Source organism: Prinia subflava, chromosome 2 (assembly GCF_021018805.1).
Source record: "Prinia subflava isolate CZ2003 ecotype Zambia chromosome 2, Cam_Psub_1.2, whole genome shotgun sequence".
NCBI lineage: Eukaryota > Metazoa > Chordata > Aves > Passeriformes > Cisticolidae > Prinia > Prinia subflava.
In genome coordinates this window covers 112908654-112932509 of record NC_086248.1, presented here as the reverse complement: position 1 = coordinate 112932509, position 23856 = coordinate 112908654, and the positions used below count along the sequence as shown (strand labels likewise).

The window sequence follows — 23856 nt, the reverse complement described above, 5'->3', positions numbered from 1 at the left end:
ACCTAGCTGAGACCCCAGTGAGACACCTTTTCCCTTGAAGCTTGGAACAATGTGCCATGCAAACGCCCTTTAAAAGCTGTTTCTTTCACATGCTAATATTGGACACACAAGCTGTGCTCCAGGAACACGGAGCAGAGAGGCACCACCCCAAGAGGCAGTGCTGAGTTAAATGTTCTACAGGAGGACCAACATCATCTCCATCACACATCTTTTTTTTGGTAGCAGCAGAACGAGGTGTTTGTTTAAATGCAACAGAGCAGCATGGCCTCAGCAGTTTCTGCTGTTTTGTGTACTCTGGGAAGGGGGGACATCAACAGATTGCAAAATGGGGAACTCTCTCTGGGCACTGCAAACAAACAACATGTTACGTAATTAGGCCTTTTGGGAACCAGAGGAAGGTCTCCACAAGATCAGGGCCCTCCCAGAGCTTTCTAATTTTACTGGGACTTACCAGCAAGCCAGCCCTCTAATAACAGAGGCTTGTGCATGCTTTTCTTTCATTCCCATGTCTCCCTGTACTGCCCTACCTTTGTTATTACTGCCCCAGAAAAACACATCTTACTTTTATCACTGGTTCATTCAGACTTGAATGGCAGAACGGAAGAGGCACTAAAGACCTCTAGAAAGGGCAGCAAAGACAACTCTTGGCCATCAGAGCATGGGAAAACCTGGAATTTTAGAACTTTACTGAATCCAATGTGCTGGGGAATTGCACCATTCCACAGAACCGTGGCTTAACTGAAGTACAGCACTATCAAGCAACGACAGAGAAAAAAAAAGTCTTTGGCTCCATAATCCACATATTGTGCTAGTATAGCTTCTTTATTGGAGCAAATTCTTCCAAGGGAGGATGCCTGTAAGCAGCAGCTCAGCATCAGGAGTGCTCTATCTCTGAGCTGCAGGGCTTTCCTAAACTTGTGCCCAGGTAAATCATGAACCTGCAGGAAATCTTCTGTCAGTCAAGACTGCACCACCCAGCACTTGAACATGGACTGCAGCAGCCAAGTTTTAGATTAATACCTCCTGCCTTTCAGGATTGGAATATGCACCACTGGTTTCATTCTGTCAGTGTCCTCTCCCACCTGGATGGAGAAAGCCCCCTGGCCAACATCTGTCCCTGCAGCCACCACCTCCTCACGCCCAGGCTGGCCCCAGGCTGTGGTACTGAGGTGCCATCACTCACTGTGGCTCCTGGGAGAGAGAGTTTAAAGGCAACAGAGACACAATGGCAATCTGCACAGAAAAAGCACACTGGGGTTTCTAAGAAAGCTGCTTTCCCCTGTTTCTTGCATCCCCACAGGATGTGGTCAGCTGGCTCCCAGCACACCCCTTGGTTACTGGGGCTGTTGGCAAAAGCCAGCAGGGAACAGCTGAGAGGAGGGAAGGCCACCAGCTGAGGCAAGCAGGCACAGCAGTGCCAGGGAGAACTCCCCATCACAGCCCAAGCACACCAAGAGGCAGCACAGACACAGGTCCTGGATGAAGGACAGCACAGAGACCCTGCCCACAGTGGTGGATCCAAGGCAAGGCTGATCCAAGCCCCTCTGGGCACCCTGCCATGAACATGCCACATCCCATAGGAGCTGGGCACAAAGTCTAACCACCACTAGTCCAGTTTTGCTAGTGCTGAGTGACCTGGATAAAAAGCAAAGAGCCTCTGGGAGATATCATTATAGCCTAGTTCATTGCACCTCTGCAGGCAACTCCTTGCTTCTCCCAAAATGATAGAAAAAACGATTCAAATAGCTGCATTCCTCTCTACTGCATTTATCATTCAGGAGTCAGGAGCCACGTGCTCTTGACCCTTGTTTGGGCAACATACCTATTGTGGGCTCCAGATTGTAGAGCTGAGAAGTTTTTGCTCCGTTTTTCCTGGGAAGTCAAAATCCCAACTGGTATAAATCCTGCCTGAGAACTACAAATCACCCTTTTTCCCCCCCCACCATCTACTTCCAGAAGTTTTATGAAGAAGTTTCATTCTCCCCGTGCAGACGCAGCAGATACAGGTGACAGAACACAAGGGCTACCCTGGGCCCTCGCCACGGTTTGTCTCAGCTCCCAGGAGACCAGCAGCACAATAAATAACACCCAAGCCACAATTTAGCTCTCCCTTGACGCAGCAGTGCCCTTTATCAGTCGCTTCCTTCAGTTCCATGCGGTGTTTCTGTGCTACAGAACTTAGTCCCTGTTGGCTGCAAACACAGGATTCACTGCAGGGAGAGCCTCAGGCTGGAACAACACAGCTCCCAACCCTTACTCCTCCCAGAGCACCAGCTGGGCAAGGAAATGTCTTCGTGACATACCCAAGGAAAGATCCTTTCCACCATGATTTACTGAGCAAATTTATGTTCTCCCCATAATGTAATAAGGCTACAGCACTAATAATTTCCCCACCATCCAAATAGCAACACCAAGGAGCAACCTCCAACAGCTTTCAGCCTCCTTTTGTTTTTCACTTGCAAGCAGCTGAATGTGGCTACAGTTCCATCCTAACCACGAGGCTTCCCCGCATGTCAATGCTTTTTCAAGACGTGTATTGGACAGTGACACAGGCCTGCGCCCTTTAGAACAGGAGGAGGTGAAGCAACCTTCACCAAAGCCCTGAGCAGAGCGTCAGTAGGATAGGCTGTGACCAAGCAACACATGCTCTGAGCTTCCACAGGAAAGAGGAAGCAGATACCACAATTCACACCTTCAGTTTAAGCCCTTTGCAGAACACACCCCCATGCCTGTGTGGTCACAGCCACCTCGGTTTTGTTCTCTGCCCCACTGCAGAGCTGAGGCTGGAGAGATCCCAGCTCAGCTCTACCTCCCTGCTGCTGGAAGGCTGGAGCACCTCTGACCAGGCACCACTCTCCAGTCTGCTGGCAAGGCAGGGAGGCAGTGCTTCAGGCTCCCCAAAGCACCTAAGGCCACTCATGGCTTATTGCACTGCACTGGCACCCAAACCACCTCCAGTGCAGCTCTGGTAGCTGAGTGCCCTTCGTTTCACAAAAAACAGAGACTGTAAGAAGCAAATAAAACCTTGACTTACACTATCTCGTCGTTCTGGAACTCCAGCTCGCCGCAGGTGTCCTCAAAGTCCTCTCCCCCACCCTTGGCCGTGCCTTCGATGGTTTTGTAGGGCACAATAACATTTCCTCGCGCTCCAGAGGTGCGCAGCACTTTCACCTCCATGGTTCCCACACTTTCACTGATGTGTGTCACCGGCTCCTCGAAGGTGAAGATGCCGGCGTGGTCGTCGTCGAAAATGGTGACGGTGGCGGTGGACGGTGACCCCAAGCAGGCGAGCGTTGAGACGCGGCCGGCCTCGAGGACGCCCTCATCCGCGGCCTCGCTGCTCACGCGGACGTTGCTGAGGTGCACCAGGAAGTTCTCGTCCTCCTCGAAGATGTCGTCATCGATTATGCCGACGCGGATCTCCTTCTGGGTCTCCCCGGGCTTGAAGACCACGGTCCCTTCGGTGAACTCGTAGTCGGAGCCGGCGTTGGCCGTGCCGTCCTCGGTGCGGAAGTCGACGTACACCGTGTTGGTCAGGTCTCCTCCGCGGCGGACGATGGTCAGCGCCACGGTGCCGCAGTTCTCCAGGCACTGGTAGGTGCCCTGCTCGAAGTAGAGCTTGCTGATGGGGTCGTTTTCGGCCACCTCGCTGTTGACCTCGTGCATGCTGACGGCTTTGCGGGCCTGGTCCGCCGCGTGCCTCTTCAGGATGTTGCCGGCGCCGGTCATGAGCCGAGTGGCCTGGATGCGGTAGAAGGCCCTGCTCTTCTGCTGCTGGCTCAGCACTTGGTAGTTGGCCAGCTCTATAAGCTGCTCGATTTCCTTGTCTGGGTGCTTTTGTTTCAGCTCCTTGAGGATCCGGGCCATTTCCCTCCTGGCTTCCTCATCGTCCTGGTCTTTCTCGTCCACCTCCAACACCAGTGTCCCGTCCAAAAAGTTCTCCACGTGAGAATTGGCCACCTTTCCGTCCATCTCGATGTCGGCCTTGGAGGAGGGCCGGTCCCCCTCGTGCTCAATGATCATCCCTCTCTGCTTGCCAGCTCGGTATTTCTTGTAGACGTACTTGTAAAATAAAAGCCTCCTGTCGGCTATCCAGGCAAACACCACACAGATGGGGAAGAAGAAGAAGGTGAGCAAGCCTTCCCAAACCTCCACAATCCCAGGAGAAGACACGGATAAAATAATGTAAAGCCAAGTGTAGGCAAAGATGCTCCAGGCCGCTGTAACGAAGAACACTCGCAAGTGCTTGATCTTCCTTATCTCTCCATCCGGCACCACGTAGACACAGATTGCGATGATGACAAACATGTTGAAGGCAGCGCTCCCCACGATCGTGCTGGGTCCCAGGTCCCCGGCCGTGAAGCCGTGGCCGCACACCTCGATCACGGACAGCAGGATCTCCGGCGCGGACGAGCCCAAGGCCATCAGCGTGAGGTTGGAGACGGTCTCGTTCCAGATCCTCACGGTGGTTTTGCTGGTCTCGCCGTTGGGCTTCTTGATGGTTATTTCCCTTTCTTGGGACGTGATGACTTCGATGGAGGACATGAAGCGGTCGGCGATGATGGACACTCCCAGGAACATGTACACCATGGCCACGAAATACACCGTCGCCCGAGCGATCTTGTCCCCAAAGGAGGGGTCCTGGGGCTCCCATATGGGTAGAATCACGCCCTTTTTGCAGATGTAGGAGCCAGCACACTCCTCGGTGTCGTTGGCGGGCAGTTCACTGGGGCTCTCTGCCCGTGTGCCCTCCACGTGGGAGAGCAGCACCAGGACAAGGCTCAGGAGAGTGAAGCTGGCTGGGGAGGCGCGTGCGGGAGTCACTCGCGACATGGCCGCTCCCACCAGGCACGTCCCAAACATCCTCGACCTGAAGAGGCAAAAAGGAAAGCTGCGTTAAGTGAGGCCAGTCAGAGGTGACAAATTTTCCTGCCCCAAAAATATGATCAGGTTATCAAGAAGATGCAGGTGGTGAGCCCATTTTGTTATGGCTAGGGATGTTTTCCATGTACAAATCCTCTAGTGTCGCTCTGTTTTTGAAGACTTTTCTAAGCCTTCTGATTTGTCTTTCATACTGGAGTCAGCATTGTTACTTTCTCACACTTTCTACTATAAACAATAGCTTTGTTTTGCTAACTGTCCTTCATTGTTCACATATTTTTAGGGACGAGGAGAGCGTTGATTGACAGTTGGCTTGACCAATGTGGTTTGAGAGGTGGGATTCCATCCTCCAATCCACAGGCACGTAAGAAATGTATAAAATTGTGTTTTGTAAATGAACTCGTCCCTTTTCCTGCTTTGATCATCCCTATGTCCTCGTGTGGTCCTTTCGTGTCGAATTGTGACACGCTAGTTCAGTCATCTGAGCCAGGATGGGTTCAGATGGTACCAGTGAGCTAGCACCTACCCCCTTGAGCTACCACGATGTTTCCTTCCCTTTGTTGAAAACCTATTTGTTCAATTGCATTTTCTTGTTCCTCTAATCTAATTAAACCCCATCATTCTGCCTCACAGCTGGCAGAAGTGTTTCCCATTTCAAAATTACACTGCACTCACTCGCTCACTGGAATTCAGGGTAAGAGCAGGAGAGGACAGGGAAATCTACTATCCCCTCATCATGTTGAAAAAATATTTTTATGCTTTTAAAATCACTCTAAGCTATGTATTTCACAGTCTCGTCTGCTCACAGTCCTCCCAAGCATCTACTGCACATCAGAAATCTGCACAAAATGATCTCCAGCCCTGGCAAAACCTTAGTCTTAACAGTAACTTGCTCATAAGGTGCACCAGAAGGGCAGCCTGTAATTAATGATTTTGGAGCCATTCCTTCCACAGTGCATTACTTTGCACCTTCCCAAAACTGGAAAGGGCCCCATATGCATCGAAGCCTGGCTCTCTTGGCATGCTTCTAGAGGAAACGTGTCCCTCTGCTCTTTTCCCACTAGGTCAGCTTTGACGGCTTCCCCTTCAAGGGCCTTTCTCACTCCATTTACAGCATCACTCATCGGGCATGACAGCCCTGCTTGCCCTTGTCCTGCCTCAGGATTTTCCAGCAATGTAGAGGAGCTGCTAAAGAGGTTTGCAGTTAGTTAACAGTGCATAAACCTACAGAACAGATGCCTTTGAGTACAAAGGGATGCTGAGTGAAAAAAAACCCCACAAAACCCTGAGCATGCTCAGTACTACATTCTCAAATTTACTAGCCAATAAAAGCCAGATCCTCGGTTATTAAAGCTGTATTTTCTCCTCAAGGAGAGCCTTTGCTATACCACGCTTCTCCAAGCTGGGTTAATTTAATGAAATGATGCTTTAAAATGTTTCTATGAAGAGAGGAAAACGAGCACGTCAATGCCTCGGCTTCACTGGGAAGTACAAGAAGCTGAGCTGATTTTCCTCAGGAAAAGCCCACACCCCTGAAAGGAAAAACCACCAAAGCTCAGCTGTGAAAGGTTTTGACTCCTCACTAGGGTAGGGACATGTCATGCAGGGACAGGGAGGTGGAGGGGGAAGCAATGGGTACCATCCCACAGCCATGACATGGATCTGCTCCTCAAAGAGACACTGGTGGAGCCAAGCCCACTCCTCCACTGGCTTTTATTTATCCAGGCTGTAGTAGGATTATTGGTCTGGAAGAGGAATACTGAGAATTTATCAAGATGGTTTCATGTCAATGGCACTTTCTCACCAGGAGCTGTTGGTCTGCCTCCAACCCCCCCACTCCCTGGTATTGTGATTAAGAAAAGGATACACAGTGAGCAAAGTGAGCAAATCAGAGAGCAGGGTGATAAGAGCAGATGAATTGAACAAGAAAAAGCAAGTCTCTTGTAGGACGACAGATTTAAAAGGAAGTTGTCTGCACTGAGAATCCTGCTAATGCTACAAAAAAGCTCTTACTACCACACTCATTGCCCCCCTGATCACAGTGCCTGGGTACCTTCTCCCTCCCCAGATGTGAGCTGCAGCCACGGCTTACAAGCCCAGAGTGAACACAATGCAAGCATGATGTTTGTGGAGAGGAGCAGCACCTTGTTGCAGGCCGTTCAGTGGATGGCTGATCTGAAACAGATGTGCATTCACGGTCACTGAAATCCAGCTGAAGCATGAATTAGTCACCCAACATCTGCACTCCTGTGCTGCACACTGCTCCAAAGCAAGCCATGGAGGCATCAGATAAAGGGGCTGTCAAAACACAGGCTGACTTGGTACCTACTCTGTTTATCCCAGACAGCTCCTAAGTGTAGTTTTGTCTCCTTTTAAAATATGTAGGCTCAAAAAAATTCATTGTGGGCATAAAATATTTCGCAGTTGCATGGTTCTTCACTGTCTCCTTCTACAGGGTAGTAGTTTCTTCAGAAAACTCAGGAGCATCCACCTGTCCTTGTCCAGTTAATTTTTATCCCTGTGGCAAGTCATATCCCTGCACATGTACAATTATTCAGAGCAATCAGGCATTGTGAAATCCCCTTGGCAAGAAGAGAAAACAGATGGTTCTAGAAAAAATATTATGCTTTGGGTCACTGATTTAGGTCATGAGGAATAGGAGAGTCCCATCACACTTTGGACCAGCTCTCCAGCCTTGAAAGGATTTGGGTACTGGAAGTCTCATTCAGAAAAAGAGACACCCACAAAATCAAATTAGTAAGTAATTTGAAGTATATTTACCATGGGTTTCCTCTTTCAAACATTTCAGCATAAGTCGGGTTTTGTTTTGTTTATTTGCTTGTTTGTTTGAAATCAAGTCCCATACTACTCTAAACAGGAAGAAAAAAGGCCTAGAGGCTTGCATCTGAGCAATCCATATTTCTGGCATTCCCAACCAGCACTCCATGTACAAACAATATTTTTCCCTCAGATGTCAGGAGGTCAGGAAATGTCAGGAGGGGCTTTTCTGGAGAGGGATAAGAAATGGCTGGATCTTTGGGAGAGACATCCACCAGCCAGGCCAGCATGGCTCCTTTGAGCAGCAGCAGCATCCCCCAGCTCTGCTGCACTTCTGCCAGCATTTTGTGGTGTAGTCATCAAGCAAGGTTCACACACCATGACCAGCTTTCCTGCTTCAACCAATCCTCATTGAAGCTCAGGAATTATGAAGGGCTAGAAGATGCTTGGCCACAACATGCTAGCTACACATATAAGCACATATTTCACATATGCAGCCAGAGCCTGACACTCAAAATATCTCTGAGAAGCACCTGTTATTAAACCACCAGCATTTCTTCATTTGCACAATCCAAAATGAACAGCTTGGTCCCCAGAGACCCTTTTGCTCTGCATTTGCCTACAGCTCATGGTCAGCATTCTGTGGCATAGTCCAGGAATATTCCCAGAAAAATCACTTCCAACATGCTGAAGGAGAAGCGAGGCTACCTGAGGCATAGCCCTCCCTCCAAACCCAGCTCTGTTATCTTTTCATCCAGGTGTCCCATTGCGTTTCCCCTCCTGGCCATCAGCAGTAAAGGCTTGTGCAGTGCCAGTCCTGGCAAACGCTGCCTGCCACGGTGCTGGTGGCCCTGGTGGCACTGCCCCACTGTCCCTGGGGCCAGAGGGACCAGGGCAGCACAGGGCAGGGCCACAGGCTGTTCTCAGGCTCCGTGCTGGCCATACAGGTGTGGTGAAAAATCCCAAAATGCTCTCCCAGGGCCAGCACTGCCATGCCCATAAGCACCACCTGACACCCAGGGACATCATCCTGAGCCCTTTTTACCACTGCAGGTGGGGAACTATCCTGGTGCTGCTGGAGAGCTCTCAGGGAGAGCTCAAACCATCCAGGAGAGAGGCAGGAGAGCCCGAGCCGAGCTCTCTTGCAGTGGCACTGAGCCCCTTTCCCATTCCAGAGGAGCTGCACAGGAGTGCCAGCAGGTGTTCCTGCAGGCAGGGAGGACAGCCCGTGACAGGTTCCATAACAAGCTCAGTTTAGATGCAGCTTCTGGCCAAGGGTTGTGGGGCAGCCTTCCCTCCACCCCTTGGTGCTGTGAAGCAGCAGGAGGGCGGCTGTTGCCCGCAGCAGGGCTGGGAGGGTTGCAGAGGTATTTGCCTCCCTGCTGGACATGGGAGCTCTGGGTTTTACAAAGTGCCAGGAGAGAGCTCCTGCTGCCAGCTCATGCTCCTGCCCCCCCAGCCGAGGAGCTGCCAGATGGGGAGGAAACAGCCTTTTAGACTCTGCTCTGATCTTTCCCTGGCAGCATCGATCCTTCAGGCTCACTGGTTGCTGCATGCAAAGCGAGCCTGAAAGCTGCTCTGCATTTCAACAAAGCACGGGTTTTTTTTCTTTGCAGCAGCGTCCCAAAAGCCCCATCTCCACTGGGGCACTTCAGCCTTGAAATGGCCACTGTGAGACCCTCCCCACTGTTTTCCTAAAGCTTTGTGTCACACACGGGTCTGGGACCATTTGCAGCACACCAGAAGCATCATTATTTTTAGGAGCACTGAAAAAACCCTGCTGGTCCAGACACTTTAATTACAGAAGGGCTGGGCAAGGAATGAAATGGCCTGGGCTCAGGAGGAATGAGTGGCCACACAGAGAAAGACTGAGAGGGGCTCTCTCCAGGTGGAAATGCTTCCCCAGCCTCCCAGAGAACACCTGTGCAGAGCAGCTGCCACACAGCAGCGTCCACACCACCACAGCCACCCCACTGCCACACCGGCTCCATCACAAACATCTCCACTGCCACCTTGGAGGGGACAGCGTGTCCCCACGGCCATGCCACCACCTGCAGGAGGCTGGGGCAGCGCCCTCTCCCTCCCCACAGGGTGCTGGGGTGCTTGCTGGGGACCAGCAGGGTTTGCTCTTCAGGTGACAGCGGCTGCCTCTCGGCTCGGTGTGGGAACACAGCCAGGAGCATGTTGCAACACCACGGGGATTCCCAGAGGGTCTTTGCCCATCCTGCAGTCAGAGCCAGACAAGAGAGGGCCTTTTCCTAGCAAGAGGGCAGCAGGGAGGGCAGCTCAAGCTGCCCTGTTCTGGTGTCCCAGGCTGGAGATGGACAGGCTCCCTTTAGCCAGAGGAGCCAAAAACTGACCAAGCAGCAGCCGGTGGTGACTGCAGGAACAGCCAGCCTGCACCACAGAGAAACAGGCTCACAGCAACTCACTGCCCCCACCCCATCCCTGGGGAAAGACAGCGAGCCACAAAAAGGCAGACTCCCTCCTACCCCACGGTCAAACCTGAAGTCCCCGAGTTGCAGCACCCCTTCCCCAGTTTCTCCTGCAGGAAAGAAGGATCTCCTGCAATCTTCCCGGGAAAAAGCCCTGCATACCTCCCTTCCATGCATGGGACTTACAGCCATGGCCCCATCTCTGGAGGAATGGCAAACTCCTCCTGTGCTGCTGGCCATGCTCAAGCGTGTTCACCTGTGCCTCATTGAAATCAGCAGCCTGCCCTACAGCAGACAGCCTGGACAAAGCCTGTGCTGGGAAAAAAACCCAAACCGAACCCACCATCTGACCATCACAGCTCCAGCTCCTCGCAGCCAAGGGACACAGGAGAGATGCTAGCAGCCCTGCAGGGAGGTGCAGGGTGCCTGGAGATGTGTCTGGGCAGCCACAGGCTCTGCTGCGTCTCCTTCTGAGCATGGTGCTGACCCCATGGCACGGCTTGGGTAAAACTGAGCTCGTGCCAGCTGTGAGATTTACCTGTCAGAGCAGGAGAAGGACCCTTCTGCTGCACTGCCTGTACATCCAAAAAGCTGCTAAGCCCTAGGGCCGTGTTGCCACTCAGGGCTGCCCGGCGTGACTGCGCTTTGAACGCCGCTTGGAAAACCCTCGGCTCTTCTCCCTGCTCCGGCTCTGCCCAGCTCCTGCTGCCTCTCACCCAGCTCTGCCACTCCGAAACAGGCACAGCCTGTTGGCATCCCCTACCCATGACCCCGGAGATCTCCACATCAGGAAAAATGATTTCCAGGCCATCAGCATCTTGATTGCATCAGTACAAAAAAAACCCATCAAAACCTTTCCAAATATAGTCAGAGGCACAAGCCCTCCGTGAAGCCCATCAAGTAAAACACATATCAGGCCACCCTGGTTTCTGTGAAGGACATTAAAAAGTAAGAATAATTATCAGTCTGCAACTGATTTTTCCAAGTATCCTATCTCTTCAATGAAACATCCAATCTCCTCCCACAATTTCCCCAGCAACTTTCCAAAATAAACAAATAGAGAAAATAAAACATCCCTGATATAAAATTTCAACCACGTTGGACAAATTTGGGGGCAGAAAATGATCTTGGAGCCGTTTGTCAGGGAGATTACAGTCTTGCTCTTTGTGCATGGAGACCAAGTGTCAAGTTGTCCCTTTCTCCCAGGACTCATGATCTCAGTGAGGAATATGCCAGGGAATAAGAAGCAAGGGGGAAATGCCACATTTCTCTGGGACTGAGGTTTTTTGTTTGTTTGTCTGCTTTTTAAACAACTGTCTTCCTTCTTGCTGCTGCCTTCAGACCATTTCTTTATCCTTACCACCTGCCTCTGGTCTCTTCTTTATGAGGCAGCATCAGGCTCTTTTCCTGTGATTCCTCTTGGGTTGCTGATGCCTCCCTCTCTGCCTGTGTGTCTCCCTTGCTGATTTAAGCCCAGTCTGCCCGTTCTCCACGAGCTGCCTGCCTGCCTGGCAGACTCCCTGTGCGATCTCAGGGCAGCCCTGCATCTCCCTGTGCTCCACATCTCTGTGTAAAACGGGAAGAGCATCTCCCCTGAGTGCTGGGAGAATAAAACCCTGCTAATAATCCTGAGGCTCTTGGGCAGCCTGGGGAGGAAGTATCTGCCCAGAGGTGCCCCAAAGGGGCCAGAATGCAGGAATTAACAAGCCTATTGCTTTCCCCTATGCCTGCATCTGCTCTTCTCTCTGGGACTGTTTTTGCACTGGGTTTGTGGCTGCCTGTGGGTCTCCTCTCTGCAGGAACAGAGAGCTTCAAGGGACAGGAGATAAATCCCCTTCCCCAGCTCCCAGCGACCATCCAGGGAGGAAGAGGTGGAGATGTCCACGGGGATGGGCGTGGGGCAAGGCTGACACAAATGCAGGTTGTTGGCCTGGGCAGTTCAGGCTGGGCAGGAGCGGGGCAGGGGGCTCGCCCTGGCACAGTGCGTGGCTGTGACTGCTCCTGGCTGTGGAAGGGTGGTGGTACCTCCCGGCAGAGCCACATCCAGAGGCACAGCTCTGGCACGGCTGACTCTAGAGGGAGCTGGATGCCAGTGCTGAGCAGATGGCCAGCTTTTAGACCCCCAGACCTCAGGCAAGGGATTGTAAACCCAGGTGTGTGCCAGGCCTTCTTTACCTACCTCGAACACAAGGTTAGCCACCCCTTCCTTCTCTGCACACTCCCCCGCCTTCTCTGTCTCCTCAGGAGCTCTCTGCAGCACCAAATCTCACTTCTATTTGTAGCCAGGTTTCCTTAGGAAGCCAGGCACATGAAATCACAGTTTCCATGTCTGTCTGTCTGCTCACATCGCTCCCCCCCCCTCTTTCCAATTTCAGTTGAAATCACCAGAGGGACAGAGATAACAGCAAAAGCCAAGTTCCTCCAAGGCTCCTGAAAACAGCTGGAGAGACACCACGCACACCCTTGGCAAGGGAAAGCCCAGGCAGGGAGCTCAGCCCACGGGGGATGCCAGAGCACGATGAGCACAGCAGCCTGCAGCAGCCCCAGGATTTGCAGAGCTGTGTGCACCCGTGTCCAGGAGCTGGGAGCACGTGCAGATCCCAGCCCTCCGAGCTCGGACAGAGCTCCAGGTTGTTCCCTGTGCCAGTCACAAGGAGAGTCACTGCCACTTGTGTTGTCTGTGTCCAACCTGTTGGCTGGTCATCCAGTGATGCCTGGATCTTGCAGAGGCACAGGGATTTATTACAGGATCTAAGTTACATTAGGATGCTGGAGAACAGGGGCTTTTTTTCCCCAGTGAGCAATCAGGACTGGATCCCCTCAAAGCCACAGCAGAAACCCAAATTCTGTCCCAGATGCAATGCCAGAGAATGGCAGCCCTGAACTCCCTGCGCGTGTCAGGGCACTACAGAGGGCAGAGAAGTGGCTGTGCCTGTACAGCATCATTTAAGGTGCTGTAGAGGCTCCCAAGAGCAAGGAAATGAGCCAAAGTTTGTGCCATGCCGTGTGCAGCAGTGCTGGGAGACAGGATGAGGTGCAGCTACAGGAGATTGAACACTGAAGTTTCAGGAGCCATTCACAGCCAACAGATGACAAAAACCTCAGTGCAAGCTGAAGGGAGGAGAAGCACGCCAAGAGTTTCATCAGGTTAGAACTGTGCCAGCCGTGTTGGCACTCAGGGATGCTGGACACAGAGAGAACGTCCAACCTCCTCAGGTACCTGGAATGCAAAGCCTGGTGGAGAGGAGGCTTTGGCCAAGGTGGCTCCTCAGCACTGACTTAGGAGTTGTTCCTGTCAGCAGAGCTGCTGGGGGTGTAAGAGGAGTCAGGCAGCTTTCCTGGGAGATGCTGCTGGGGGTTCATGGCTTGCCTGGCAGGTGCTGGCTGAGAAATGTTACATTATTTCCCTATTTGGACTAAATGTCTGCGCTGGGCAAGGGGCAAAGCTGCTCCTGAAGAACCAATCAGAGGGGAAAGGGGAGGAAGGAACAGCTGACAGGCGCTCCCAAAGGATCACAAATGCCTTTCTTTGATGACAGCCACGTCCCTGGCCAAAGCCACACAGCACAGCTCTTCTTCTCCTGGATGCCACCATCACATCCATGCGTCCCAGCTTCTCTTCCCTGAACAAAAGCCCACCCCTTCTCTTTGGGACGGTGACAAAAGGCACGTGAATTCCTAGGCAGGTGCCAGGGGAGCACCCCAGCCTCTCCCAGCCCTCGTTCCCACTGCCTGACTCGCGAATTCCCGACACCTGGGACGGGAGGGACGAGCAGGTCCCTGCCGGGCGCGGCGGAGAGGAGCCCCGGGAGCACACGGGGCTCGCACCGTGACCTTGTGATTTTTACTACAGCTTTCATTTTCGGTCCTCCCCGGCGCTCGCTGCATTTCTGCAACATTTTGGCAGTTTCCCCTCGCCTTGGAGACGGAGCAGAGCGTGGAGTTGTTTTGCATGGCTTGGCGGAGTGGGGGGGGGGGGGGGGGGGGGGAAGCAACAAGGCTGTGAATAAAGAATTAAACTCGAGATGACGGAAGAGCCCCAGCCATGCTTCCACCTAGACAAAGCCTACGTGATGAGCGCTGCTTAATGCCAGCGCTCAGCACCGCACGCTGCTCGGGAGGAAAACGGGGATTTCGCCGTGGTGGCTGCAGGTGCCTCGGACCGCTCACACCTCGGGAAGCGTTTCCAGGCGGGAGCAGCAGCCCTGCCCGGAGGCACCCACCGCACCCCGAACGTGCCCCGAAGCCCCCGGGGAAGGAGATTCCCCTCAGCCCCCGCCCGGCCCCACCTGCCCGGCACTGCCCGGCAGTGCCCGGCTCTCGGGCTAGGGGCCAAGAGCCCCCCGCCGCAGCCGCGCCTCCTGTCGCGACATGTCGCGATCGGCCGCCGGGGAAGGGCGGCGAACCCCTTCGCCTGGCCGGGGCTGCCGCGGCTGGGTCGTGGCAAAAGCATTCCCCGGTCCGCGCCGTGAGTGCGAGCATCCCACCCCGGCCTCCCCATCGCCTCGCCGCCGGCTCCGGGCCCCCCGCGCCGCCCCCCGCCACCTCCCCCGGCCCCGGGGCGGCGGGGTGAGGCTGGGCAAGCTCGGGGCGGCGGCTGCTGCCGGTCCTACCTGGCGGGGTGCAGCAGCGGGCGTCGCCGGGGCCGGCTCAGCAGCGGCGGGGCATCGCGGCGGGGCGGGCGGCTGAGCCCCGGTGCGCGGCTGCGGCGGCGGGGAGAGCGAGAGAGAGGGAGGGAGGGAGGGAGGGAGAAGGGAGGGAGGAAGGAAGGGAGGGATGGAGGGATGGATGGAGGGAGCGCGCACACGCACACACACACACGCGCGCCCCGGGGATGCGCTCAGCCGGCCCGCCCCGCAGGCAGCCTGCCCTCCCTGCGCATCCCTGCCCTCCCTGCGCGGGCAGCCGCGGACCCCGCCGGCCCTCCTCCCCGGGAGCGGCGCCGGCCCTCCTCCTCCTCCTCGTCCTCGTCCTCGCGCTGCTGGAGATATTTCCCGAATTCCTCCTCGGATCGAGGGACTTTGAAAGGCAGGGCTGGTTGCGGACCCACCCCCAGCAGCCCTGCCCTCCCTGCGCGGGGCAGCCCCCGGCCCTGCCCTGCCCTGCCTGGGACAGTCCCCGTCCGTGCTCTGCCTGCCTCCATCCCAGCCCACCGCACCCTGGCCGTCAGCTCCTGCCGACACCCCCCGGCCGCCCTGCAGCCTGCCAGGGCCGTCCCGAACCCGTTTGCACCCCTCAGGAGTGGGGTGAGAGCCCTGGGAAGGATGGAGAGAAGGGAAACGCGTGTGTGTGTGTCTGTGTGTGTGAACGAGGGGAGCCTTGCTGTGCCTGTCCCCATGCCCCACAGCGTTGCCCACGGCCGCTGTGGGGAGGCAGGAGCATCCCAAGGAGCCCTGGGTTGGCGTCCACCCCCCTCTCACACCCTCAGAGCAGTGGCAGGGGTTAGCAGGGCCAGGGGGTGACAGGCAAGGGCCATATGGCTCAGTTGGACCCTCCCGGGAGCTGGCCTAGCCCCCGGAGCCACAGAGCCTCCTGTCCCCACAGCAGGGTCACGGCGCTCAGGGAGGCCCTGCAGGCAGGCACCGCCTGGCACCGAGGGACTGGCTGCACCCCAGGCTGACCAAAGTGTCCTTCCTGTGGGCAATTCCCCTTCCACCATGCCTGAATGACTCCTCCACCCTTGGCTGGCTCCGGCAAGGAGCAGATGAACCCGTTGTCCCACCCTCCAGGCAAAACTCTGTGACTTTAGGAACTTAAAATAGGACCAGAGCTAATAACTCACAGGCTGGTGTGCGAGCACCCAGCGACCTTGACGAACCCTCTGTGCCCAGATCCTCAGGTGCATCCAGAACTGTGGGGAAGCAGAGATTTGTTTCACCCTCTTGCACCCTGTCCCTCTTATCTTGTCAGCTCTGCCTGTAATTTTGGTCACCACTGACAAGACAGCAACCCGGAATTTTACTTCTGAGTTTCATTTGTGCTTTTCTTACTTGCTTTCAACAACAACAAAAAATATTTTTGAGTGTTTTTGCACCATTATGTCCTTCAGCAGAGATGGAAAACTAAATTCCTCTGTTCAGCATGAGGGGTAAGACATGGACAGCGTCACAAAACTCCTTTGTAAAGCACTTTGTAAACCAGCTACTTATAATTAGTGTTGCAGCAGTTATGGATATTATTTAGTTTAAGAGCTCATTGCCGATATATGGAATGAAAGGCATTTCCATAAAAGAATTTGGTTGAGAAAAAACCCCATGATTTTGTGTCCAATAGCTAACTCTGATTTTCTGCCTCACCTCTTTTGATTTAAAACCCTTTGGAGGAGGGCTAAGTTTGCATCTGGCGTGTGTGGGACTTTGATGGCACTCAGTTCTCCCAGCAGGGCCATTGATACCAAATGAGCACAGCTAAATGTGTACAGCAGTCAGAGCTGTGCTGAGCTCAGGAGCTGAGCTGTGGATGTGTGTCTGTGGCATTTGCTTTGGCTGCAGGATGCAAGGCACTGCACAAGCTGGCATGGCAAAAGGATGGTGTGAGCAGGAAAAACTGGCGTGGCCACAGCAAACACAATCCCTGCTGCTGCTTTTCACCCTGAAATCCAATCACTGCACCAGTAAGCAGTGGAACTCAAATTTTAGTCATGGAGCTCTCCCTAAAACTCCCCAGTTCCCTCAGTAATGTTGCTGACCTACTTCCCAGCTCTTTGAGTGAATACAGGACCAGATCCTGTGGATCACCAAGACTGTGCTAATGGGCATCCACTGGTGAGTTGCCCTCTGCAGAGCCAGGCACTCTCACAGCTCCTCCAAACCCCTCCAAACTCACCTCTGTCCTCAGGCGTGCTCCTGCCTCCCAGTGCCTCCTGCTGAGACCCTCAAAAAGGCTGCTTCAGCTGCGGGGTTTTTGTGGCATTCCAGGGGAGCTGAAGAAAACAGAGAGTCTGGCAGTGTTTGTGGTGATGCTCGTTGGTCCCTGAACCCTTTGTACCCCCCCCAGCCCTGATGGCACCAGGACGGAAAAGGTGAAGCAGCACGATCCCATCTGACATGAGAGCAGCTCTCATCTGTCTGCTTCAGAAGGGACTGGTTAGGAGGAGTATGAGGTGGGAGGCCTGGAGAAGATTGCCCCACTCCCAGGTCCCTCACACAGCCCCTTCCAGACCTTTCTCTCCTACAGTCTCCAGGAGCAAGGTGGAGCTGGGCTCTGAAGGAAGGGGTGAGTGCAGTTGCTGGGAGGAGATGCTGTGTTCCAGGGCTGCTCCCCACTGCAGCTCACGCTGCTTTTCCCCAGCCAGGCGAGCTGGAGTGGTGGCTGTGACACCGCGGAGCTCTGTGAAATCTGCCGGGCCAGCTGAGCAAACCCTCCTGTGCTGTGCCCGGTGCTCTGGGCAAGAAATGCAACAGGACTGCTCGTGCCCTGACACTGCAAGGTTTGTCACATCCGAGCCTCAGCGTTCCAGACTGCAGCCTGGGCCGTGCTGGGAGAGGCAGGGGTTGCTGCAGCCGCCTCTGCCCACCTGCACTCTGCAGCCGTGCAGTGAGCACCCTCCACTGCTTACAGCCACCCATCGCTGCCTGAAAGCCGGGGGGATGCTCATGCCAACAGCAGCCAAGGGCTCATTCATTCCCTCCTTCATTCATGCCCACCCACAGCTCCCTCGGCTGCAGCCCGCCTCTCTCTGCAGCCGCTGGAGGAGGTTCCAGGGCATTGTCTGCCTGTGCCGAGCACAAAGGCAATTCCTCCCGGCGAGGGATGGGCTTAGAGGGCTGTGGAGCCTTGGGGCAGGATGGAGCAGGCCGGTTCTCTCTGCAGTGCCTTGTGGAAAGAAGCATCTGAGCTGCTGCATGGGTTAGAGGAGGAGGAACACAACCCTCAGGCACCTTTTGCTTGAAAAATCCCTGCCTTATATTCCCTGTAAGAGACAAGAGGTCAGGGCAGTGCTCAGCTCAGCCCAAGCACGTTCATCTGCCAGGAGCTGCCCTGCTGTCGCTGTAGGACAAAAGACCAAAGACTCCAAATATTTCAGAAGAGACCTGGAGAAACCTGGAGGGTGGTGTTCCTAAAAAAGATGCTCAGAAGCATCCTTTCCAGGGATTCGAGCCCTTCCTTTCACTGACACCTTCCTCCACCTCCTAGCTGGAGCCACTGAATCGCTGGAAATGAAGGACCAGTGTCCCCTGCTGAACTGGCTGTCCCTGAGGATCTTTTCCTGGCAAAACCATGACACCAACGAAGCTTTGGTTTGCTGTTGCAAGACCTCATGTCTCAGGCACTCCAAATGCAGGTGCAAGGCTGGCTGAAATGTGTTTCCCAGTGGGAGCCACAGCCCAGAGACTCTGCTGCTTCCCTGCAGAGGGCCATGGAGCAGGCACTGGCACTCTCCAGCTGACACTCCAGGCCTCTTTGCCACCATTCCAAGGCCTGGAATATTTCGGTTGGAAAGAAAAAAAAAGAATCCCCCAAAAAGTAAAGAACTAAAAAGTAACAAATAACTTTGTTCTCTGGATTTGTCTTTTGCTTTTGAGCCCCAGAGCTCGGTGCTTTCCAGTTTGCTTGGCGACCAGAGGCAAGCTAAAAAACCATAGGAGTGCTGAAATAGTAATCACATGGCTCCAGGGGCTGGGGCTTCCAGAAAAACAGAAGTGCAAGTGCCATGTCTGGGAGCTGTGTCCTGGAGGCTGGGGCTGTGAGGCTTCCTCAGCAGCTCTGGCCCTGTTTCTCCTTTGATCCACCAGCAAGGTTCCCACAGTTACCAGTGGGAAGCACAAGGCAAATCGGATGTAGAGCATGGCTCTGGCTGTGGCCCCTGGTTGTGAAAGTGATTTGGCCTCCTCTGTATCATCTGTGTGCCAGCCTTCAGCAAGGCTGGGTATTCCAGGGAAAATAGCCTTTTTTGTTAAACTGGAGGCGTGGCTGGCCTCAACTGCACAAAGCACCCTATTTTTATTTCATTTATATATTCTAGATCGGGAAAGCTGGTGGAACCCCTTGCAAAAGCCAGGCCCATTGGGTGAGAGTTTGTGCAAGGATTTCTCCTGGGGGGAAATCTTCACTGCAGTGGGCTCTGATCTGCTGTCCTTGAGAAATGCTCCCTTGCTGCTTTGACTTTACCAACCTCTGCCTCAGCCCTGCATTGTTTCACCTCCAAGTGGCATTGCCTGGCGAGGTGTCTGTGCCTCCAGCATGGGAGAGCTGGGCCAGAGATGAGTCCTTGAGTCCTGGGGGCACAGGAACACGTTGTCTGCTGTTATCAGTCAGTTTTCTGGAATTTCTGTGCTCCTTGGTCTTCCCTAGGCACCCTGGGGAAATCCTGCGTCCTTGCTCCTGCTGGACTTCCCCCCTGGGACAGCTGAGACAGCAGCAGGGTTCGTTTCCCAGTTTCCTTCCCCACAGCTCTGTCGGCTGGCCAGGGCCTCTGGTGCACACACAGATTTTGCTCTTTGGGCACAGCTTGCTCTGTTTCTTCTGTTTTCATCTGGAGACATAGGAACCATGAGAATGAGCATGAAAAATGCTTATCCTCCTTCTCTGTGCTGCCTGTTTGAGCAGTACTTGGGCAGAAACCAATGCTGCATGCCCTAAGCACAGGAATTGAAGCCCTGCATGTAAAGAGAATTTACCCAAAAAAAAAAAAAAAAAAAAGAGAGAGAGAGAGAAAGAAAAAAAAAAAAAACCGACCAAAAAAACCCACCAGAAAACCAGGTGTAACTTTCTGTAACTTTCTGATTGCTTAGTGGTTATGGGTTTGGGGGTTTTGCTGGACACTTTGGAGATGTGAAACTGCACCATCTGTAAGACTGGACTCTCCTTTCAGATTTCCATGCTGTCACGTGCTGCTCTGTTTCCCCCTTGGAATTTCAAACATGGCCCTGTTTAAAAGCTGCTCTGAGCTGAATGTTTTTATCAAGTCTTTCTGGACTGTGATGATGCTTTAAAATGACTGAAGGTGCTTCTTTGCCACCTGCCTCATGGTTAGAAATCCCCAAATCCCTTGAGGAAGCCTTGTGCTCCTTTGGGAGGCTGCACCCAGCTTCTCTGAAGTCTGTTTTGGTTCTGAGGGCTGTAGAAACAGTTTGGTGGCGTGTCTTTGGTAGAACAGTGCCTTATAGGCCTGATAAAGGGAATACAGGGGTAAAGGGAATACAGGGGTAAAGGGAATACAGGCTTTTCCTGTTCATTCAGCTCCCTCCCCTGTGCACCTCAGCCCCTCCTGCCCCTCAAGAGACCCGTGTAGTATTTTGGTGATGGTGCCAGGGCTGCTGGCAATACTTGGGTTTTGTTTGCCAGTGTTTTGGATCCCAGAGTTAGCAGCTGTATCTACAGGACCAGAGGCACTGGGGAAGCAGGCAGCAGCTGCAGGAGAACTAAGAGCAGTGAGAGGTCTCAAAGACATGGTTCAAGAGGAAACATTGCAGGAATGCAAACTGACAAGTCAAGGGGAGACATCTATCCTTGCTCACCTGAAAGAGTGGATGCTTCCCATTCCTCCTGTTGACTTGATAAGAAGTCAGGGAGTTAAACCAGAGACAGGGACACTGAATTTGGCACAAGGAAACTGGCACAAGTTCCTGAGGTTTTTTTTGAGGCACAAGAGTAATGGTGTAGGGGAGGGAAAACAGTGCAAAGAGGGAGAAGTGTGTATTTTACCACTGAAAGATTTTAAGATGAGGATGAGCAAACCTCAGATCAGGTGTAGGTGACCTAGTTCTCAGCATCATTTCACCCGAAAAATGCATCTGGGAGATGAACAATCAGGAGCCATCCAGCACACCACAAAGAGAAAAACGAGGCTGTGGTAAGGCTGAAGGGAAAGAAGAGCTATCCTTGAGCCTTTGGGCAAAAATTTGGGGTTACAGAAGAGTCAGAACATTGGGAATTAGGCCATGCGGGAGAGCACGGCGAAGTCTAGGTGGCAATAGTATCCAATTTCACACAACCTGGGAGCAGCCCGACCTTCATTCCGGGCTGGCAGCCAATTTCCTGGGTGGATGAGCCTTTGAGGACACCAGGGCAGAGAGCTGATTGCTGCTCTGAAGCCCGTGGTGTATCCCACTCGTGTTTTGTCCTGTCAGGGTTTGTTCCAGGCTGTAGTGGTTCAGTAATGATATCCCCCGATTTAATTCTCCAATTTAATACTCCCACTAAAAGCTGCTCCCACTCCCTCCTCCAGCTGGAGGCACAAAAGGCAAGGATCATGGGCTGAGAGCAATTCACTGGAAACAGCAGAGAGATAAGAAAGTGAATGGTAACAGCAACAATATTAATTTAAAAAGTGTACAAAAAAAAAAAAAAAGAGAGCGATTCACGTGCCAATATGCTCATGAGAGAGCCATTTCTTTTTTTTTTTTTTTTTTTTTTTTGCACAGGTAGATAGTGATAGAACAATGCCAATTGTTTTAAACTAAAAGGGAAGAGATTTAGATTAGATGTTAATAAGAAATTCTTTTCTGTGAGAGTGGTGAGGCACTGGCACAGGTTGCCCAGAGAAGCTGAGGATGCCCTAATCCTGGAAGTGTTCAAGGGCAGGTTGTATGGGGATTTGAGCCAAGTGGCCTTGTGGAAGATGTCCCTACCCATAGCAGGGGGGTTGGAACTGGATGATCTTTAAGCTCCCTTCTAACCCAAACCATGCTGTGATTGTATGATTCTATGAAAATAATTATGAAAAAAAAAAGAAAAAACGAGGAAATGAAAAAAAATCTTTAGTTAACCTTGACTTAAGGCTAACAACATGACATAAAGGTATGAGGAGCTACCAGAACCTGCAGTTTGTAAGAGGAAGGGTGATGTGCATGCAGAATGATGTACATGATGAACATGTAATGGTCACCAGCTACACTGACTGGGCAGCAGCAGGAAAAATGCCAGGGAAGAGAAACATTGCTGAGAGCAAGGGCAGGGTGCCAGCCTAATCACTGGCCTGTCTGGGGGAGAGGGGCTGCATAGAGAACCAGAACCTGAGGGGAAAAAAAGAGGCAAACCCAAAAGATGAGGTCAAAAAAGCAGAGTCAGGACTGATCTGGGGCCCTTGGTCAGCTGCGTGCTCAATTGTGGCAACGTGACAAACGAGCAAGGGAGGCGTGGGGCTGTGCCTGGGGTCAGTCAGGTCACACACATCTGCCACATCCAGCACACCCCCAGCTCCCCAGAGAGCACAGGGCTTCCCTGCAGATGGCTCTGTGTGGCAGACACCCTGCTGAAGTGAGGTGTCTGCATAAGGCACTGCCACAAAGGCAGGGACACGCCTCGAATGACATCCATGCCAAAGGCAAGAGGGAAGTTACAGCTCGGGATGAAGGCAGGGCCTCTGTGCTGGGGAAACATCAGCTTTATTAAGGTTAGAGCCTTCAAACTTGTCTTGCTGTGTGATTTTCAGTAAGCTGCCTACATCAAGGCACGTTTCAAGATAATCAGGCTGTCTGTTTCGAAGAGGAGAATGTTAAACTTCGGCATGTTCTTATCAGCAGGGACAGAAAATGTCTAGGAAGCATCAGTAGTGGCACAGCTTGTAATGCCTACAAACCTGTCTTGTTTCGTAGCACTCTTCTAGGTCTGTGCCTCAAAGCATGCTCAAAATAGTCTGCCTGGTTAGTTTTAAGGTAAGAACATGGAAATGAAGGGAAAAAGGGCGAATACTTTTTTTAGTGCATTATTTTGGAGGTACAACTTCAGGCATTTTAACACATGAAGAAGGTGCACATGTAGACAGACTTGTCCTGGCCTCTAAAAATGCAAGGACTCTCACCAAGTTATGGATCCTCAGGCAGGTCTTTGGTGATTTATTTTGGAAGTTTTAAGAATCTAGAAAGGGTCTGACTTAATTTTTCTGGAATAGTCATGGTTTGTCCTGAATCTTACCTGAGGATTGATAACTTAACAGATGAATCCTTGCCCACAAAGCAGATTTTCAGTGGCAAGCAGTGCAAAGATTTCTCTTCTCTGACAGTAAAAGCTTCACATCCTGCACACACCATTCTCCTCCACATGATCCCCATACACACTCATGGCAGAGAACCTTCAAGATCAACTCTTTTGTCAAGACAATTTTGGACACATGTCACACTTCAGGGGAAGGGTGAGGTTATCAGCAAGGCTCTAAAAAACTCTAAGTGTCGTTTACTCCTGCTCTCAAAACTTCACTTCGGATCAAGTCAGCTCAAGCCAAGAGGCAGATGTCTCAGTTATCAGGAGGGATGCTTTGTGGAGCATCTCTGTTCCACAACCAGTGGCTAAAACAGGAGGATCACAGAATGTCTGAGGTTGGAAAGGGCCTCTAGGATCATGAGTCCTGTTGTCAACCCGGCACACCAAAGTCCACCACTGAACCAGGTCTCCAGCCTCCAAGTCTGCACATCTTTTCAACACCTTCAGGAATGGTGATCCCACCATTTCCTAAACAAATAAACAGAACTTGTCCCTGTACCAAGGCCTGGGGAACACCCCTAGTGATGAGAGAAACTTTTTAATGTGTTTGTGTTCCAAGCAGGGCTATGGACTGAGTCCAGGACAGAACATGGCAATAACACAAGGATACACTGTGGTACTCTGTTGGAACCCTGGGCACTGGGAATTTCAGGCTGTCTGTGCTCACAGGCACTGACAAACACTGCAGTGGGCCTGAGGCTGTGGAGAAGGCTCCCAAAATTGAGTGACAGCACTGGGATTGTGGGTGTGGGGTTTGGATAGAAGTGTGTGATATCACAGGGTGGAAAATTAAAGTTTAAGGGTTTAGAATACAGTAATATCTATAAAGCAAGATGGA

General features: G+C 52.7%; 1 protein-coding gene across 3 annotated transcripts in view; it reads right to left on the bottom strand.

Annotated features, from left to right (window-relative positions):
• SLC8A1 (solute carrier family 8 member A1) overlaps positions 1 to 17016 on the bottom strand; it is a 103856-nt gene extending 86840 nt beyond the window's left edge. Inside the window, exons 1-2 of one of the 3 annotated variants that reach the window (XM_063391659.1) lie at positions 16920 to 17016; positions 3035 to 4870 (exon numbers count right to left, since the gene is read on the bottom strand). In XM_063391659.1, coding sequence (XP_063247729.1) covers positions 3035 to 4863 — 1829 coding nt within the window. In that variant the 5' untranslated portion in view covers positions 4864 to 4870; positions 16920 to 17016. Of the gene's footprint in view, positions 1 to 3034; positions 4871 to 14707; positions 15073 to 16919 lie in introns of those variants that run through there. The other 2 variants (XM_063391660.1, XM_063391658.1) reach the window with 2 other exon arrangements.
• Between the last annotated feature and the right edge of the window lie 6840 nt (positions 17017 to 23856).